Source organism: Pelodiscus sinensis, chromosome 3 (genome assembly GCF_049634645.1).
Source record: "Pelodiscus sinensis isolate JC-2024 chromosome 3, ASM4963464v1, whole genome shotgun sequence".
NCBI lineage: Eukaryota > Metazoa > Chordata > Testudines > Trionychidae > Pelodiscus > Pelodiscus sinensis.
The window spans coordinates 137,921,651-137,942,911 of NC_134713.1; the positions used below are offsets into that span (position 1 = coordinate 137,921,651).

Consider the following 21,261-nt stretch of genomic DNA (forward strand, 5'->3'; position numbering starts at 1 on the left):
CAGAGCTAAGCCACCACCACAGTGCTGTGTGCACCACCACCATGAAAGAGAAGGGGGCAGCAGCAACACTCCACCCCCAAAATGCTTAGAGTAGGCCTTCTGGGGGACAGAATATGGGTGGGGCCAAGCTGGCAGATTGGGAAGGCTGTGCCTTCCCCTGCCTGTTATACCAGACGCCCATGGGAGGTAATGTGAACACTTCACTTCCTAAATGTCATTAAATGACTGTTACCCTGAAGGGAATATGATCTGTTGGTTATTGCACAAGATTAGGTATCAAGAACCCTACATTCTAATTATATCTTGGACTGTGACATTGAGCAAGCTTGTCAGCCTGCTCATTTCCAGATTAAAACCTATTGTACCTCATAACATTGTGAGAATTCAAGTTAGTAAAATCTTTGGTGGATTGAGATTAAAAAATGCAGTGTATAATCCATGATTGCAAATGCTGCAGCTGCCATTTCTAAAAAATCTCATTGAACTGTATTGGCTTTTAGTGATGACCTATTGGAGGATTCAGACAGTGAAGAGCATTCCAGATCAGAATCTGTGACAGGTGAGTGTGATATTTTTGAACACAGTATAGAAAAATAAGTTAATTTAAGAATTTGCAGGTTAGGAAAAGAACTTAATTTCAACTCTGCTGTCTTGCATGTGTACGTAAAAACATAGTCTTGGATCACAGGGCCATAAGATGTCACTAAAAGCTGTGTAATTTAGTCCAAAGCTGCAGGAGAGGAAGAGAGAATGCACATAAACCTTCCTAGCTGAGAATTCCATTACTGTAATTTACAATGAGGCTCCTTTACACCACTCTGGCAAGGGAAAGGAATCTTAATTGACTAAGAATGGGAACAGTCATCTGAAGAAGTGGGCTGTGCCTACGAAAGCTCATGATACCATCTACATGTTTTGTTTGTCTATAAAGTGCTACCAGACTATTTGTTGTTTTTTCCTGTACAGACTAACTCAGCTACCCCCTGAAGTTGCTTAGTAGTTCTTACATTTCTGCTGTGCCTCAGGGAGAGAGCCTGCTTCCTATGCCTTCAAACCCCAGATGCAGCAACAGTGAGGAAGAGACCGAATGAGTCTCCATTTACATGCAGGCACATGCCCCACCTTAGCTCCTTAATGTCTCTCCCTGGATGCAAATGTGGCCAGCCTTTCTACTCCTCCACTGATGGGGAAGGGGCTTGCGTTCCTGGCAGACTTCTGTGCTCCCCCATTTTTCTGTGGGGGAGCCAAGAAATTGGCAAAAGGTAGTTTTCCCCCAGGAGTAATAGAACTGCAGCATAATCAGTTGGGGTTTATGACTGTGAAATAATGTAAAATTACATGAAGTTAGATCTAGGCATTTGAAAATAAGAAATTGTCATTCAGCTAATGAAATGGTGTTAGATGAAACTGGAAGGTCATTAATTTTGATAATAGTGATAAAGTTCTTCTCAATAGGTTAATAGCAAAAAAAAGTCATTGGGGAAGAATATACAGTTCTGTATGAAAGTAGTGTCTGAAAATTGTTAATAAAGTATTAAAATAGCTCCTGTAACCAAAGAAATACATGAAGTTCACTGCTAAAGTAAAAAAAGGGAAAAAATATTATTTGAATTTGGGTCTGGATTGTTCCATTTCTGGAACTGAAGAAGTAAATGATTCTGCAGGAGACTTAAAATAAAAATGTAATTGTCAACTTGAGCAGTTGTACAGCAACTTTCAGTTGTGCACATTTTTTTCCATAGACAAAATTATTAAGGATTCAAAGCTATATTGAATATAAAGATTCTTGGGTTTTGTTTCTTGCTTTCTCTCATCAGTACATATAAACTCTCATAGTCATTTATCTTACGGAACTCTGTACGATGTTTGTTGTTTTTATTGTTTTCATGTTGATTTGTGTTACCTGTTTTCATTTAATCTTATACACACCACTGGTTAAATGAACAGCTGCTGAACAAGGACAACAAGAATTTGAAATAGACGTAACTGTAATTGACATTTTTTGCTCCCTGTGGTATTACTAGTGAAGAGAGATGTAAAACTGTGCTTATTAAAAAAATACTCTTTAGCTCCTTTTATATGAAAGGAATATAGTGAGTTAACTTTTGCTATGCTTGATTATTTTGCATGATGTTTAATACAAAAAGCAAGATAGAGAAGAAGGGATGAGAGTAAACTCCGTGACGCGCTCTTATTTTCAATTCTGTTGGTAAACTGAGAATAAGGTAGGGCAGGAGTTAAGAGCAGACTTAAAGTCTTAAGTCAGGAAATTCAGAAGTGAGATTCCAAAGCAGCAACCTTTAATTTCCAAGAGTTTTTAGATGGAACGGTGTTTGTGGTACCACATTCACTTCTTTGAAATGTAAATTCCTTTGTCCTTAGCAGTATATAAAAATGTTAGTTTAAATTTGACTTCATTCTAGATGGGCCACCTTTTAAGACTGGGTTGTACTAAATGTATAATTTTAATATCTGGAAATGGTATCTGTCTGAAGCATAGTGTAGTGGGCAGCAAAAAGGATGCCATGATCAACTTACTGCAGCTGCATTTTTGTAGTTAATGTTTTCCAACCCCTGATATGGAAAAGTCATATTTTTGTGTATCTAATCTATCTAATCTATCTATCAAGGTACATAGAGAAATGACGAAATGGTTAGTTAATAGAATTAGTCTATAACATAAACCAAATCATATAGGTTATGGTGAATTATATACATCAACTAATGCATTGTTTCTTCTAAAGGGCATACATCACAAAAAGAAACGATGGAAGTGAGCCTCGATATTACAGCTTTGAGTATTCTTCAGCAGCCTGAGAAACTTCAGTGGGAAATTGTTGCAAATGTGCTTGAAGACACAGTTAAGGATCTAGAAGAACTTGGTGCAAATCCTTGTCTGGCAAACTGCAAGAGTGAAAAGATGAAGGAAAAGCATCTGGAACAACACAACATTCCTTTTCCTTGTTTGTTAGCTGGGGGTTTATTAACATACAAATCACCTGCTACCTCTCCTGTTAGTAGTAACTCACAGAGGTCATTGGATGGTTTAAGCAGGACTCGAGGTGAGAGTGTATCAGAGCAGGGATCAACTGACAATGAATCCTGCACTAATTCAGAACTGAATTCCCCTCTGGTGAGGAGGACTTTACCCATATTGCTCCTTTACAGCATTAAGGAGTCTGATGAAAAAGCAGGAAAAATCTTTTCACAGATGAACAATATTATGAGTAAAAGTTTACATGATGATGGTTTCACAGTTCCACAGATCATTGAGATGGAGCTCGACAGTCAGGAACAGTTGCTGTTGCAGGATCCACCTGTGACTTATATTCAACAGTTTGCAGATGCAGCAGCCAGTCTAACTTCTCCAGACTCTGATAAGTGGAACTCTATGGTTCCCAAGCCTGGGACATTGGTTCAGTGCCTGAGACTGCCTAAGTTTGCAGAGGAGGAGAACCTTTGTGTAGATTCAGTCACTCCTTGTGCAGATGGAGTTCATTTGTTAGTTGGATTACGGACATGCCCTGTTGAATCCCTGAGTGCAATAAATCAAGTAGAGGCCTTGAATAATTTAAATAAATTAAATTCAGCACTATGTAACAGAAGGAAGGGTGAACTAGAGTCGAGTTTGGCTGTTGTGAATGGCACAAATATCAGTGTGATCAAGCATGAGTCACCAGCAGATGTACAAAATCCTTTAATAATTCAACCTGAGCAGAGAAATATTAGTGGTGGATATCTAATGCTTTACAAAATGAACTATGCCACTAGAGTGGTGACTCTAGATGAGGAACCAATAAAAATCCAGCATATCAAAGACCCCCAGGACACAATTACCTCACTGATTTTGCTCCCACCAGATGTACTGGATAATCGAGATGATGAGTGTGAGGAGACTGTAGAAGAAATACATTTAACTCCTAAGAATGGTAATGGGAGAGAGAAAAAATCAGAGGTTTCTACACTTGGGCACTTGGTAATAACTACTCAGGGAGGATATGTAAAAATTTTAGATCTTTCGAATTTTGAAATTCTGGCCAAAGTGGAGCCACCTAAAAAGGAGGGAAATGAGGAACCAGATATGTTTGTCTCTGTGATATACTGCTCGGGCACAGACAGACTATGTGCTTGCACCAAAGGTAAGATACTTTTTTTTTCTCTCCCCCTCTCTCCCTCCCCCCCTTCCCCCCCTCTCAATCCAGGAAGTGCTTAATGCTATAGTAAAATGAAAAATCTTAAATGTGGTAGAAAGTTAACTGAGGTTCAGAACCACAAAAGTGCACCCATATAAATGATCTCGAGGGTCACAAGTTTTGAGACATTGAGAGCATACTCAAGTTGATCCCGATTCTAGCACTATTCCACATTTTAAATTTAGGCGATTATCTTTAGAACTGGAGTGTACTTTCTAGTTCACACCGTGAACTGATAACTTCATTCTTCATGGATTCATCGTTTAAAGCATGTATTTGAACCTAATAATTTTGTATTTGACTGAAGCATATGTTCGAGAAAGACAAAGCAGATGAAATAATATCTTTTATTGGAGCAACTTCTCTCACCAACAAAAGTTGATCCAATAAAAGATATTACTTTACCCACTTTTTGTCTCTAATATCCTAGAACCAACACAATTACAATAACACTGCATGTGTTCCCCTCCATTCCGGACATTGGTTCTTACTATGCCTTATCTGCTCAATTACATATTTTCTCCCACCAAAGGTATTTATGCAATAATAAAGTCCTAATTTTAGGTCTAATCTGCACTACACAGGTTGATGTAAAGCAACTTACATCAATTTACTATGTCAACGTCTAAATTATAGCCTTGCTCCCACCATTGTAAGCACCCTACTGCAATGACATAATAAATCCACTTCCCCAAGAGGTGTTCAGGGCTTGCATCAGTATAGTTAGGATGGTGCAGAGTCTGTGTGTAGACCATGTGTTTCTTATATTAGCTGTTAACTGATTTCAGTTTCACGACAGGAGCTGTGAAATGAACGAGAAATCCTGAAAGCAAAAGTCCTGCTGTCCCATACTTCCTAGAGAGCTGAGTAGCTGGACCCTGCTCCTGTCTGGGAATTATGATGAGAAACCCAGGGTGACTTCCTTACCTGCTTCTGTTGTGGAACAGCGGGTGGGAAGCCTGCAGGAGCTTATGGGTAGCCTATGGTTCTGTTGGAGAGCTGCTAACCTATTGCCTCTCTTAGATCAGTGGAAGCACTCTTGGTGAGGATGTGGACCACTGACCCATGGAGGGTAGTGTGGACGCACACCACAGTAATTAGTGTGGTGACTATAAGTTGACCTGATATAGCTTGGTTTACCTTTCTAGACTAGAAATACTCTGTCGTCTTTTTAATAAGCTAAACTGGTTGGGCCTTTTATTTCTCAGCACATTTTCTCCAAATCTCAAAGTAACTTTGGTGACTGTTACCTGCATCGTCTCTCTCTCTTTTTTTTTTTTCAACTTATTTTTATGGATATGGACAGAACAGATTATCCAGCAAGTTCTTGGAATGTGTTGGAGATAATTTTTTATTTCAGAAGGTGGAGAAAGCTATTAAAGGACTGTTTTATATTTGATTTTAACAAATGCGTAGCAACTGGTAGCTTGTGTGAAACTGATCACGAAATGGTAGAGTTCATGATTCCAAGGCATGTTAAGAAGGGAGAACAGGACAACAAAGTTAATGGATTTTGAGAAAGCAGTCTTCAGTTCTACCAATCCCAAAAGACCAGATACATTACCTTCCAGATCAATGAATATTCCAGATCTTACCCAAATACACCCTTGTAGCCAATTTTTAACTAAACTAAAATTTAGAAAAGAGCAAGTAATGGTTAAAAGATCAATATACATACAGACATGAGTACAGTTCTGTGGTCATATTCATAGTAGCGATGGTGAGCTTTGTAGATGAAGAGTTCTTACAGAATTAGTCTATAGGTTAGAGTCTAGTGCCCATATTTCAGGGTGGATCTAAGTGGGCTGGCAGGTCTCAAATTTGATTACTTATGCTTTTCCTGATAAAGCAACACGCTTTTTCTATCTGAGGTGAAAAAGGATCAGGACCCCAGGTTCTTTTACGCAGATATCAGCTTCTCTTCGCAGTTCAGAGTCTTTAGGTGAACTGTAGGCAATACTGAAGACTTCCAAATAGATCCATTTCCCAAGCTATACAGTTTAACCTAAGTTAATTGCTTTCTGCCATTCACAAATGATTTGCCATACATTTCTAAGAGAGATGAATACATCATAGGCAGTAATAATTTGGTTGCACTGTTAACCTCAAACAATATTATATGTAAATACGCAGAAATCATGTCTGTAAAGGTTGAATTCGGGTTGTTATCCTGCAGAATCATAGAATCATAGGACTGGAAGGGACCTCGAGAGGTCATCGAGTCCAGCCCCCTGCCCTCAAAGCAGGACCAAGCTCCGTCTACACCATCCCTGACAGATGTCTATCTAACCTGTTCTTAAATATCTCCAGAGAGGGAGATTCCACCACCTCCCTTGGCAATTTATTCCAATATTTGAGCACTCTGACAGTTAGGAATTTTTTCCTAATGTCCAATCTAAACCTCCCTTGCTGCACTATAAGCCCATTACTCCTTGTCCTGTCCTCAGAAACCAAGAGGAACAAATTTTCTCCTTCCTCCTTGTGACACCCTTTTAAATATTTGAAAACCGCTATCATGTCCCCCCTTAATCTTCTTTTTTCCAAACTAAACAAGCCCAGTTCATGAAGCCTGGCTTCATAGGTCATGTTCTCTAGACCTTTAATCATTCTTGTCGCTCTTCTCTGTACCCTTTCCAATTTCTCCACATCTTTCTTGAAATGTGGCGCCCAGAACTGGACACAGTACTCCAGCTGAGGCCTAACTAGTGCAGAGTAGAGCGGCAGAATGACTTCACGAGTTTTGCTTACAACACACCTGTTGATACAACCTAGAATCATATTTGCTTTTTTTGCAACAGCATCACACTGTTGACTCATATTCAGCTTGTGGTCCACTATGACCCCTACATCCCTTTCCTTCCTAGACAGTCGCTTCCCATCTTGTATGTATGGAACTGATTGTTCCTTCCTAAGTGGAGCACTTTGCATTTCTCTTTATTAAACTTCATCCTGTTTACCTCTGACCATTTCTCTAACTTGCTAAGGTCATTTTGAATTATGTCCCTATCCTCCAAAGAAGTTGCAACCCCACCCAGTTTGGTATCATCTGCAAACTTAATAAGCGTACTCTCTATCCCAATATCTACATCATTGATGAAGATATTGAACAGTACGGGTCCCAAAACAGACCCTTGCGGAACTCCACGTGTTATCCCTTTCCAGCAGGATTTAGCACCGTTAACAACAACTCTCTGACTACGGTTATCCAGCCAATTATGCACCCACCTTATCGTGGCCCTATCTAAATTATATTTGCCTAGTTTATCAATAAGAATATCATGCGAGACCGTATCAAATGCCTTACTAAAGTCTAGGTATATGACATCCACCGCTTCTCCCTTATCCACAAGGCTCGTTATCCTATCAAAGAAAGCTATCAGATTAGTTTGACATGACTTGTTCTTCACAAACCCATGCAGGCTATTCCCTATCACTTTATTACCTTCCAAGTGTTTGCATATGATTTCCTTAATTACCTGCTCCATTATCTTCCCTGGGACAGACGTTAAACTGACCGGTCTGTAGTTTCCTGGGTTGTTCTTATTCCCCTTTTTATAGATGGGCACAATATTTGCCCTTTTCCAGTCTTCTGGAATCTCCCCTGTCTTCCATGATTTTTCAAAGATCATAGCTAAAGGCTCAGATACCTCCTCTATCAGCTCCTTGAGTATCCTGGGATGCATTTCATCAGGACCTGGTGACTTGCTGACATCTAACTTTCCTAAGTGATTTTTAACTTGTTCTTTGTGTATCCTATCTTCTAAACTTACCCTCTCTCTGCTTGTATTCACTACGTTAGGCACACCTCCAGACTTCTCGGTGAAGACCGAAACAAAGAAGTCATTGAGCATCTCCGCCATTTCCAAGTTTCCTGTTACTGCTTCTCCCTCCTCACTGAGCAGTGGGCCTACCCTGTCCTTGGTCTTCCTCTTGTTTCTAATGTATTTATAAAAGGTCTTCTTGTTTCCCTTTATGCCTGTAACTAGTTTGATCTCATTTTGTGCCTTTTCCTTTCTAATCTTGCCCCTGCATTCGCGTGTTGCTTGCCTATATTCATCCTTTGTTGTTTGTCCTAGCTTCCATTTTTTATAGGACTCCTTTTTTATTTTGAGATCATGCAAGATCTCCTTGTTAAGCCAAGCTGGTCTTTTGCCATATTTTCTATCTTTCCTACACAGCGGAATTGTTTGCTTTTGGGCCCTTAACAACGTCCCTTTGAAATACTTCCAACTCTCCTCAGTTGTTTTTCCCTTCAGTCTTGCTTCCCATGGGACCTTACCTACAAGCTCTCTGAGCTTATCAAAATCTGCCTTCCTGAAATCCATTACCTCAATTGTGCTGGTCTCCCTTCTACCTTACCTTAAGATCATGAACTCTATTATTTCATGATCACTGTCCCCTATACTGTCTTCCACTTTCAAGTTCTCAACTAGTTCCTCCCTATTGGTTAAAATCAAATCCAGAACAGCTTCTCCTCTGGTAGCTTTTTCAACCTTCTGAAACAGAAAGTTGTCTCCAATGCAGTCCAGAAACTTATTGGATAGCCTGTGCCCCGCTATGTTAGTTTCCCAACATATGTCTGGATAGTAGAAGTCCCCTATCACCACCAAATCTTGGGCTTTGGATAGTTTTGTTAATTGTTTAAAAAAGGCCTCATCCACCTCTTCCACCTGGCTAGGTGTCTTGTAGTAGACTCCTTGCATGACATCACCCTCGTTTTTTACCCCTTTTAGCTTAACCCAGAGACTCTCTACACAGCTATCTCCTACGTTCATCTCCACTTCAGTCCAAGTGTGTACATTTTTAATATACAAGGCAACCCCTCCTCCCTTTTTTCCCTGTCTGTCCTTCCTGAGCAAGCCGTACCCTTCCATACCAACATTCCAATCGTGCATCCCATCCCACCAGGTTTCTGTAATACCAATGATATCATAGTTGTATTTATTTGTTAGCAATTCCAGTTCTTCCTGCTTATTACCCATACTTCTCGCTTTTGTATATAGGCATCTAAGATACTGATTTGATCTTACCTCCCTGTTGTGCCCTGACCCTCCTTTCTCCTTGCCGTTATAGGCCGTAGTCCCCCCCCATTTCCAACCCATCTCCCAGTCCCGCACATTCAGCACTTACCTGTGGGCTTTGCTCACCTGTCCCCGTCAAACCTAGTTTAAAGCCCTCCTCACAAGGTTAGCCAGTCTGTGTCCAAACAAGGCCTTCCCGCTCCTGGAAAGGTGAACTCCATCTCTGCCAAGAATGCTTAACCCTTTCTGGTCATGGGCAGAGAGATTTAGGTTGGACACCAAAAAAACCTTCTAAACTGATAGGGTTCTTACACATTGGAATATGATGCCTAGAGAGTTGTGCAATCTCTAGCATCGGAGATTTGAAAGAACAGGTTAGACAAACATCTGTCAGGGATTGTTTAGATGATACTTAACCTTGCCATGAACGTAGGGGACTGGACTGGACGATGTCTTGAGGTCTCTTCCAGACCTACGATTCTAACATTACGCAGTATTTCATTATTAGTTTCAGCAGTGCCACATACAAGAGTAAAATTTTCTCCATTCTCCTCCTCACTACTCCTGTATTTGTGTCCTAGGATTGCATTAGACCTTTTCGCCACAGCATTGCACTGGGATTTTAGTTTCAGTTCTGTCCGTGACATCCAAGATATAAAGCCCCATTCTGTGGGTATGGCCTGTGTTTTTTCCCCTAGATCAGGGGTCGGCAACCTTTTCAAACCAAAGAGCCAAACTACATCAATATTGAGAACAAATGATCAACAAAGAGCCGTATAAGACAGCCCACGTGCATGACTGAAAATAAACAATTTAATACTATTGGTAACTGACATAATTAATAATAGCAGAACTGAAACATTTTACTCACAGGTTTTATTTAATGGGACTTCTGCTGCTGCATCTTTTTGCACGTTTCTTTGAAGTTTACATCATAAGTGGTCAAATCCAGCTTCATGCATGCATTCAGGCTGTTTTCTGTCAATCTTATGGCAGGGGGCTGGGATTGCGGGGGAGGGAAGGAGTCTGGGTTGGGATGTATAAGGGGCTCAGGGCAAGAGACTGGGGTGTACGATGAACTCAGGGCAAAAGGTTGGGGTATTTGGAGGTGTAGGTGTGTTATGGCAGAGGACTAAGGATGTGGGGGTGCAAGAGTGGGGATGTGGGAGTATGTGAGGTCCAGGTGTATGATGAGCTCAGGGTTGGCACGTGTGTGGGTGGGGGTGCAGGAGCATTATGATGCTGTGTCCACATGGGGGCTGGGCCCCAACTGGGGGCTTGTTGGCCAGGCTTCATTTTAAAATAAAGTAAAATATTATGTCCAACACACAAGGTTTCAACATTGTCTTTATCTCTGGCAGGAGAGGGGAACCTTTTTTTTGGGTCATGAGCCACTGACCCACAGAAAAATCAGTCAGGGACCACAAAAGTGAGAAGTCCTCCTCCCCTCCAAAACCCCCAACCTTCCCTGATGTGACCCCTTACACTCCCACTTGAAACACTTCATGCCCCTGGTGCTCCAGACCCATAATGGGAGCAGGGAGGACTGAGGATTTTCATGTGGGGAAAGGAAAAGGCTGTCTCACCAAGCCATTTTTAGCCTGTTTGTTCTTTTGCTTGCCAGATCCTGTACGGAGGCTTGGGGCTTTCTCCTCCCACTCGCCCTTTCTGCAGGAAGCTGGCAATGGTGTTCCAGGCTTGTGGGGGCCGTAAGGTTGTAGCACCAGCACTGGCTCCCTGATGCCCAGGGAGGAAGGTGGGGACTGATTTGGGGCTCCAGAAGAGCCCTACCTGGCTCCCTAGTGAGCCATATTTGGCTTCCGAGCCATAGGTTGCCGACCCCTGCCCTAGATACATGACCTTACATTTGGCTGAATAAGCATTTTTTTTTTTGAGTGGGCATAGCTAACCTAGTGATCCCAGCCACTCTGTATAATTGCCTGGTTTTCATCTGCCATTCCACCAGTCTGTGTCCTAAGCAAATTTTATCAGCAAGGATTTTATATTTTATTTCCAGAGCATTGCTAAATGTTGAATAGTGTTGTAGAGTAATGCACATCCTTGCAGAACCCCCATCGAATCATTTCCATTTGATGTTTCCCCACTGACACCTGCCTTTTGAGATGAGCCTGTTCTTAATACTTTGTATTCTTTGATATTGTATAGTGCTAATGTTTCAATTAGAATGTTGTGCAGAACTACGTTGAAAAGTCTTACAAAAATTTTATTACGTTTATGCAGATACTTTATCAGGGAAACCCTTACTCTAATTAAAGAATTAAATGAGGTTTGTGTGATGACCTATTTTCTATAAAAGTATGTTGATTGGCATTACAGGCAGCCCCCGGGTTACGTACAAGATAGGGACTGTAGGTTTGTTCTTAAGTTGAATCTGTATGTAAGTTGGAACTGGCGTCCAGATTCAGCCGCTGCTGAAACTGATCAGTTTCAACAGCGGCTGAATCTGGACGCCAGGTCTGACTTACATACAGATTCAACTTAAGAACCCCAGGCATCCCCAAGTCAGCTGCTGCTGATACTGATCAGCGGCTGATTCCAGGAAGCCCGGGGCAGGGGATTCCTGTAGTCAGCCACTGGTCAGTTTCAGCAGCGGCTGACTTGGGGACGCCTGGGGCAGAGCAGCTGGGGTGCTGCTGGGTTGGTCCAGTAGCGCCGCCGCTCCTCGGCACTACTGGACCAACCCAGCAGCACCCAAGCTGCTCTGCCCCAGGCGTCCTGATTCAGCCGCTGCTGAAACTGACCAGCAGTGGCTGAATCAGGATGCCTGGGGCAGAGCAGCTGGGGTGCTGCCTGGTTGGTCCAGTAGCGCCCAGAGCGGTGCTACGGGACCAACTGGCAGCGCCCCAGCTGCTGTACCACAGGTGTCCGGAGCAAAGCTGCGGAGCCCGGGGGCAGCGGGACAGCCCAGACGCGCCGTGGCTGTCCTGCTGCCCTTGGGCTCCGTGGCTTTGCTCTGCTTTGCTCCCCGTCCCCCTGGTCTGTAGACCGGGGGACGGGGAGCAAAGCGGTGGAACACGCGGGCAGCGGACAGCCCAGACGCGTCTGGGCTGTCCGCTGCCCGCGTGTTCCGCCGCTTTGCTTCCTCTCCCTGGTCTGCTGGAGACCAGGGAGAGGAAGGGCCCCGTTCGTAACTGCGGATCCGACATAAGTCGGATCCGCGTAACTCGGGGACTGCCTGTAATTAACTTCCTATCTCTTTATTCTTCGGTGAATTAGGTTTTCCATAATTTTGCCCAGGAGTGTTGTCAAGCTGCAGCCTATAGTTACTTGGCTCACCTTGCATATTGGCACCAGATTACCACTCTCCTGGTCTTCTAAATTTTCCCCTGTACTCCCAAGACTTATTAAAAAAACAATAGCAGGCTATAGCTCTCTTCACCCAGCTCTCTTAGGACTCTTAAGTTATCTGGGCCTATTGACTTTAAAATGTTTATCCTTAGCAGATACTGTTTAGTATTCTCCTTAACTGCTAATGGAGTAGAAAGTAATTCACATTTGAATGTGATAAAAGCATATCATGCTGCTTTTCAAATATGAAACATGAATAATTGCCAAGGTTTGTTGTTTTTTCACTGCAGCATTACCAGTAATATTACATCTTCATCTAGGCTTATACAATTGCTAGAATTTATTTTGTCACCAATATCCTTATTGACCATAGCCCTGCCAGCCATAGATTTTTCTCCTGATGTTAGCTTCCCATAATTTTCTGCATTTCATAGCTTATATAAAATTAATTGCACATTATTATCAGCTTCCCTTTTTTCCCCATTGTTTTGTTGCTGCTGCTTTCACTTTGCTACTGAACCAGGTTTGGCTTTTAGGTAAAGTTGCCCTCTTTGTTGATTGTGGAATTATGACTTTTTGAGCATCTAAACTTTCAGTGCTCTTACTTGGATTTTTTTCTTGGTAAATTTTTCTAATAATTTTACTAAGCTTTGGGAAATTAGTCCTTTGGAAGCTTCATTTAGATGCGACGAGGAGTCCTGTGGCACCTTATAGACTAACTGAAGTGTAGGAGCATAAGCTTTCGTGGGCAAAGACCCACTTCGTCAGATGCATGCATCTGACGAAGTGGGTCTTTGCCCACGAAAGCTTATGCTCCTACACTTCAGTTAGTCTATAAGGTGCCACAGGACTCCTCGTTGCTTTTGCAGATTCAGACTAACACGGCTACCCCTCTGATACTTCATTTAGATGGAATTCGTTTAACATTTACAGATTATTCTTAACTTAGTCTCAAAACATTTTCCAAAGAGAAAAATGCATTTTGTGAATAATATACCTGTCTATAATCACCATATTGTGAAAGCTACATGGGATTGGGCTTGGTCAATTTGTAGATGGGAGTTGAAAGAAAACCAGTTCCTCTAAGAGGAAGGTGATTAAAGTGAAATACTTAATCTTTGAACTGGCTATAAATCTATAACTCTGCATGATGTAAGCATGCATTTTGCTGAGATTGGTGCTGTCTTTTTGAAAGATATTACGGAAGTATTATGGTAAAAGATTTCATGCTAGTTTTGAAGAGTTAGCATCAACCACAATATTCTGGTGAGATGATAAATCTGAGTAATCACGTTTGTACAGTTTTAAACTTTATTTTGTCATTGTTAATGTGCATACATTTACCATGCCAAGTATTAAGGAATCTTAGTCATAATACAGTAATTCCTCATTAAACACTATAGATGCATTTCTGAAAATGTTCATGCTAAGTGAAAATGTGCTATGTGGGGACAATTTTCCCATTAAAAATAATGGAAAAGGTGGGGGTTGCTTTTCAGATGGTGGTGGCAAAGTCAATTTTTTGTTGGTGCTGAGTTGTCAGCATCAACATTAGATATCTAGAAACACAAGTCGCTGTGGTTTCTTAAAACACAAAGATAAACCACGTGAATGAGCAGAGGAGCGCTGTGACCACATGTATTCATCCGCTCATGCGTATTACCCTGTTTTCACCAACTTCTACCGCTGTGCAGAGTAGTCCGCCACTTGATTGTTTTTGTGTTATTTCGGGGACGCTCGTGTTGTTGAAAAAACATTCCCTAAAAAAAATCGTGCTATTGCAAAAACGTGTTAAGCGGGCACATGTTTAACGAGCAATTACTGTATGTATTTGTTACCATAAAAATGTGTTTATTGGGTCATTTTTTTCATGAATTCTGTGCAAATTCCAGAAATACCTTTTGTAATGGTTGCTATCTGATTTGGATGTGTAAGGCATGTCTCACATTTTTTTCACTGATGATGATGGAGCTGTCCTTTTTAAGAAATGAGCTATTGCACATCTGTCTGCTAGTAGCAGTTGTGTTAGATCATTTTTCTTAGTAACCTTGTTTGGTTTGTAAAGTAATAGAATCATTGTCTCCCTTTTTTGCATTTTCCTTAGCTTAAGTGGAGAGAGACACGATAGTCTGCACAAGTTGATGAGGTTTCGGCTTTGCTTTAAATACTTTTCTGTTTTTTCAAAATGGTGTGTGTCTTAGTCTAAATTTAACAGTAACAGTTCATTCTAGCATGAGGAGAAGAGGCCCTTTGAAGTGGCCTTTGCCATGATTAATTTTTCTATTTAAGAATCTAGCAAAAGATTTGATGTGATGGTTTACTCACAAGCAAGTCAGAATTAATAATTATTTTGTTTTAATTTACATAATTGTATTGTGGAAGCCTCCCTCCCTCCTGCTCCCATATATTAGGTAATTTGGATTAAATGACCCTGGTTGAATTCTTGGATTGTTTCTGATACAGGTGAGTGGGAGGGGGGGAGAGAGAGAGGCTGCTTTGTGTCGGTATCAAATTCTGTATCTGAAGTATTACTTCCCTTTTGTGTTGGTCTAAATTGTTCAGGTAGCAAAATCAATGCACTAATTTGATATTTAAGTTTTCTTCAGTTTCTTCCCCTTGTTTTTTGGGATGGCCATTATATCAAGATTTATTTTGGGATGACCATGATTCAGTTAATGCTGATCTTAACTGAACTGTTCAGGCTCACTGGTACTACAGGTTGAAGATCTCTAGTCAGCACTCCCTGGTCCGGCAACACCCCTAAATGTCTTCTAAGAGCCTAGTAAGCAGTGGAAGTTTTGGTAATGATGCTAGACAATACTGATCTCCTGAGGTTCAGCAAATTCTCTTGTTCAGCACCTGTCAGGTCCTGAGGGTGCTGGACTAAAGAGGTTCAACCTGTATTTTAAATGTGTTTCTACGTGTAATAAGTAGCTGAAAAGTAACACACAATCCTTCTCCCTGGCATGTTAAATAGACAACTAAGATTGTAGACAAGCTCTTTGCCAGGTTAGAAAGTGGGGAATCTATAAGAATCTGTCTGAAAACTGCAAATAAAGCCACTTAATTGATACAGAAAGCAGTAGTAGAGGAAAATATTTCAAGTTTTTTTGTGGTAGAATAGATTTAGAAAACTGCTAGCAGATTTAATACTATTAGTCCAGATTGAGTAGAATGTGTTAGTGGGCTGGATAGACTTGAAAATTGGTGATACTTTATGGTTTCAGAAATGGTTTATTTGTGATATTATTATCACAACAATATATTAGTGCTGGCTTGTTGGTAATATTATACAAATGTTTTGTTGGAAATTTCATTTAATAATGCTGTTTTTGTGTTTACGTAGTGTGTATGGGAAATTAAGTTTTGACGTGGTCTCTTCTTAAAAATGAAACTTGATCACAATCTATTCTTTGATTTTTATTCAGAAACCCAGAACCTTTCATAAATATGGATAACTCATGAATTGCTAAATTTTCAAACTCCCAGCTGGCAAGCTGGCAAAGCTGTCAGGTCAACTTGCCAAAAGTCAACAAAACAACTGGGTACAAACTGTTTTTTCTTTTTTCCATTTCAAAATTGCCAGTAAATACAGAAATAGTTTGTTTGCAGACTAAGCTAGTATGCATGTGAGAAATTTTGTGTCTCCGTTATTTTGTACCTTGTGCTTAAGCCATGTATGCTGCTTCTGAACTAGCTGTATCTTTGGTAGTGACCAAACAGAATCCTGCAAGCTTACAACAAGTTTTCTTTTGGTGACAAGTTGTATTAACCATGTTAGTAATGAACAGTAGTGTAGTTAAATTCAGTAAGTTATACCCGGGCTTGAAAAACATATTTGCCTTGCATGCAGAACATTTTCATGGATGTTGCTAAGGGGCAGTTAGTTATTTCTTTGGAGGAGAGGTTTGAAGAGAAAAAGGCAGCCTAAGAATTGCCTGTGTGGATTTTCTCCCCCTTCAGGTGGAGAGAGATGGGGGTACTCGAGCAACGAATATGATCCATCTCTGTTTAAAAAAAGGAGAGGGAGATTGAAGAGCCCAATTACTGGAGGGTGCTGCTGCTTTTTCCAGGGGGTAGTGAGAAGTTGAGTAGCTCATATAAAGAGGAGTTACTGGGAGGCTGTTGGCTTCCTGCATGTCCAGGAATGCAGCAGCTGCAAAGGAGTGTAGCAAAGAGATAGAAGGCTATCGGTTAATTCAGGAAAGTGAGTTCAGAATTAATTAACAGAAGGATGAAGAGATCACAGAACTCATTAATGAGAGAGAGACCAGAATTTGTATGTTTGCACTGGGGGTACAGAGTCAATAGTGGGGAAGTGAAGTGGCATTGTACATTAAATAGTAAAGGTGGTTAGAGAAGACGGGCAATGATAGCTCAAGTTAAGGAATTAAAAAAATAAGCTTTGATCTGCAAGTTGAAATATAGTCCCACTGGTTGGAAGGCGTTCAGAGACCATAAGAATGGCCATACTGGGTCAGACCAAAGGTCCATCCAGCCCAGTACCCTGCCTGCCAACAGTGGCCAATGCCAGGTGCCCCAGAGGGAGTGAATCGAACAGGTAATGATCAAGCGATCTCTCTCCTGCCATCCATCTCCACCCTCTGACAGACAAAGGCTAGGGACACCATTCCTTACCCATACTGGCTAATAGCGATTTATGGACTTAACTGCCATGAATTTATCTAGTTTTCTTTTTTAAACCCTGTTATACTCCTACCCTTCACAACCTCCTCAAGCAAGGAGTTCCTGAAATTGGCTATGGGTTGTGAGAAGAAGAACTTACTTTTTATTTGTGTTAAACCTGTTGCCCATTAGTTTCATTTGGTGGCCCCTAGTTTTTATATTATGGAAACAAGTAAATAACTTTTCCTTATTCACTTTCTCCACACCACTCATGATTTGATATACCTCCATCATATTCCCCCTTAGTCTCCTCTTTTCCAAGCTGAAAAGTCCCAATTTCTTTAATCTCTCTTCACATGGGGCCCGTTACAAACCCCCCTAATCATTTTAGTTGCCCTTCTCTGAACCTTCCCTAATGCCAAAATATTTTTTTGAGGTGAGGAGACTACATCTGTATGCAGTATTCCATATGTGGGTGTACCATGGATTTATATAAGGGCAATAAAATATTCTCCATCTTATTCTCTAGCCCTCTTTTTAATGATTCCTAACAGCCTGTCTGCTTTTATGACTGCTGCTGCACGCTGCATGGATGTCGTCTTCAGAGAACTATCCACGATGACTATAAGATCTCTTCTGATTAGTTGTAGCCAAATTAGCCCCAATCATATTATATGTATAGCTGGGGTTATTTTTCCTAATGTGCATTACTTTACATTTATCCAAATTAAATTTCATTTGCCATTTCGTTGCCCAGTCACTTAGTTTGGTGAGATCTTTTTGAAGTTCTTCACGGTCTGCTTTGGTCTTAACTAACCTTGAGCAGTTTAGTATCGTCTGCAAACTTTGCCACCTCACTGTTTACCCCTTTCTCCAGATCATTTATGAATAAGTTGAATAGGATTGGTCCTAGGACTGACTCTTGGGGAACACCACTAGTTACACCTCTCCGTTCTGAAAATGTACCATTTATTCCTACTCTTGTTTCCTGTCTTTTAACCAGTTCTCAGTCCATGAAAGGATCTTCCCTCTAATCCCATGACAACTTAATTTACATAAGAGCCTTTGGTGAGGGACCTTGTCAAAGGCATTCTGGAAATCTAAGTACACTATATCCACTGGATCCCCCTCGTCCACATGTTTGTTGACTCCTTCAGAGAACTCTAATAGATTAATAAGACATGATTTCCCCTTACAGAAACCATGTTGATTTTTGCCCAACAATTTATGTTCTTCTATGTGTCTGACAATTTTATTTTTTACTATTGTTTCAACCAATTTGCCCAGTACTGATGTTAGACTTACCAGTCTGTAATTGCTGGGATAGCCTCTAGAGCCCTTTTAAAATACTGGCATTACATTAGCTATCTTCCCATCATTGGATACAGAAGCTGATTTAAAGGATAGTTGTTAGTTTGCAATTTCACATTTGAGTTCTTTCAGAAGTCTTGGGTGAATGTCATGTGGGCCCAGTGACTTGTTACTGTTAAGTTTATCAATTAATTCCAAAACCTCCTCTAATGACACTTCAATCTGTGACAAGTCCTCAGATTTGTCACCTACACAGGATGGGTCAGGTTTGGGAATCTCCCTAACATGCTTAGCCGTGAAGACTGAAGCAAATAATTCATTTAATTTCTCTGCAATTACTTCATCTTTAAGTGCTTCTTTTGTATCTCGATCGTCCGGGGCCCCACTGGTTGTTTAGCCGGCTTCCTGCTTTTGATGTACTTAAACATTTTATTACCTTTTGAGTTTTTGGCTAGCTGTTCTTCAAACTCCTTTTTGGCTTTTCTTATTACATTTTTACACTTAATTTGTCAGTGTTTATGCTTCTTTCTATTTACCTCACTAGGATTTGACTTCCAGTTTTTAAAAGATGTCTTTATCTCTCACTGCTTCTTTTACACGGTTAAGCCATGGTGAATCATAGAATCATAGAGCCGGAAAAGACCTCAGAAGGTCATCAAGTCCAGTCCCCTGCTCTAGGCAGGACCAATCCCAACTAAATCAACCCAGCCAGGGCTTTGTCAAGACGAGACTTAAACATCTCTAGGGATGGAGACTCCACTACTTCCCTAGGTAACCCATTCCAGTGCTTCACCACTGTCCTAGTGAAATAGTTTTTCCTAATATCCAACCTGGACCTCTCCCACCTCAATGTGAGACCATTGCTCCTTGTTCTGCCATCTGTCACCACTGAGAACAGCCTTTCTCAATCCACTTTGGAAGCTCACTTCAGGAAGTTGAAGGCTATCAAATCCCACCTCACTCTTCACTTCTGCAGACTAAACAGTCCCAACTCCCTAAGCTGCTCTTCATAGGTCATAAGCTCCAGCCCCCTAATCGTTTTGGTCGCCCTCTGCTGGACCCTCTCCAATGTGTCCACATCCTTTTTGTAGTGGGGGGCCCAGAACTGGACACAATACTCAAGATGTGGCCTCACCAGAGCCGAATAAAGGGGAATAATGACATCTCTGGATCTGCTGGCAATGCTCCTCCTTATTGAAACCTAATATGCCATTTGCCTTCTAGGCTACAAAGACACACTGTTGACTCCTATCCAGCTTCTCATCCACTGTAATCCCTAAGTCCTTTTCTGCAGAACTGCTACTTAACCAGTCAGTCCCCAGTCTGTAACTATGCTTGGGATTCTTCTGTCCCAAGTGCAGGACTCTGCACGTGTCCTTGTTGAACCTCATCAAATTTCTTGTGGCCCAATCCTCTAATTTGTCTAAGTCACTCTGGACCCTATCTCTGCCCTCAAGCATATCTACCTCTCTCCCTAGCTTAGTGTCATCTGCAAACTTGCAATCCACCCCCTCATCTAGGTCATTAATGAAGATATTGAACAAAACGGGTCCTAGAACCAAACCTTGGGGCACTGCGCTAGAAACCGGCCATCATTCTGACAGCGAGCGGTTGATCACTACCCGCTGGGCCCAGCCTTCTAGCCAGCTTTCTATCATCTTACCATCCATTTATCCAATCCATATTCCCTTAACTTGCTGGCAAGAATATTGTGGGAGACCGTATCAAAAGCCTTGCTAAAGTCAAGGTATATCACATCCACTGACTTTCCCATGTCCACAGAGCCAGTTACCTCATCATAGAAGCTAATCAGATTGGTCAGGCACGACTTGCTCTTTGTGAATCCATGCTGACTATTCCTAATCACTTTCCTCTCTTCCAAGTGCCTCAAAATGGATTCCTTAAGGATCCCTTCCATGATTTTTCCAGGAACCGAGGTAAGACTGACCGGCCTATAGTTCCCTGGATTGTCCTTCTTCCCTTTTTTGAAGATGGGCACTACATTTGCCTTTTTCCAATCATCCAGGATTTCTCCTGATCTCCACGACTTGTCAAAGATAATGGCCAAAGGCTCCTCAATGACATTTGCCAACGACCTCAGTACCCTCAGATACATTAAATCCGAACACATGGATTTGTATACGTTTAGCTTTTCTAAGTAGTTCCTAACCTGTTCTTTACCCACCAAGGGCTGTCAATATTCATCCCTTCTTGCATCACTATAGCCTCTCTGTGCATCTGGAAGACGTTTAGTCACTTGGATATGGCTCGAGCAGTGAAACTTGCTTTGTATGAGCCAAGGCTGGCCCTACCATGAGGTGAACCAAGGTGGCTGCCTAAGATGCCAGACTGTAGGGGGGCATCACTAGGACCGAGTTCGTAGGAAATTGTCTGCTGCTGGTGCATATGTATTCTCTCCTCTCTAGATGCACAGAGATGGTGGAGTGCTGTGCTGGAGGAAGGAGGGCACGAGACACGGCAGGCAGGAAGGAGAAAAGGTGGCTTGGGGGCATCATTTCAGCTCCCCACCTCAAGTGCCAAAATGTTGTGGGCCGAGCACTACTCTTGATACATGGTTTATGAGAGCTACTCAAAAGTGCAGAATATCAGCAGCAAACCAATGGGAATTCTGTTGACTCTATTTTTCTGGGACCTAGCAAAGAGACAGTGTATCCGTTGGGCATCAAGATTATAAATAAAAGGTGAAAAGTCTGCACAAGGTCATCTCTAGCTTTTTTTTGCTTGCCAAGGCAATATTACTCTACTCACTAGTGATGTTAAAAAGTAGTTAATTAGGTACG

General features: G+C 41.5%; 1 protein-coding gene across 1 annotated transcript in view; it reads left to right on the plus strand.

Moving 5' to 3' along the window:
- BIRC6 (baculoviral IAP repeat containing 6) overlaps positions 1 to 21,261 on the plus strand; it is a 343,022-nt gene that overhangs the window by 39,499 nt on the left and 282,262 nt on the right. The window contains exons 9-10 of the mRNA XM_075924970.1: positions 501 to 559; positions 2,745 to 4,139. Of these exons, the coding sequence (XP_075781085.1) occupies positions 501 to 559; positions 2,745 to 4,139 (1,454 nt within the window). The remainder of the gene's footprint in view (positions 1 to 500; positions 560 to 2,744; positions 4,140 to 21,261) is intronic.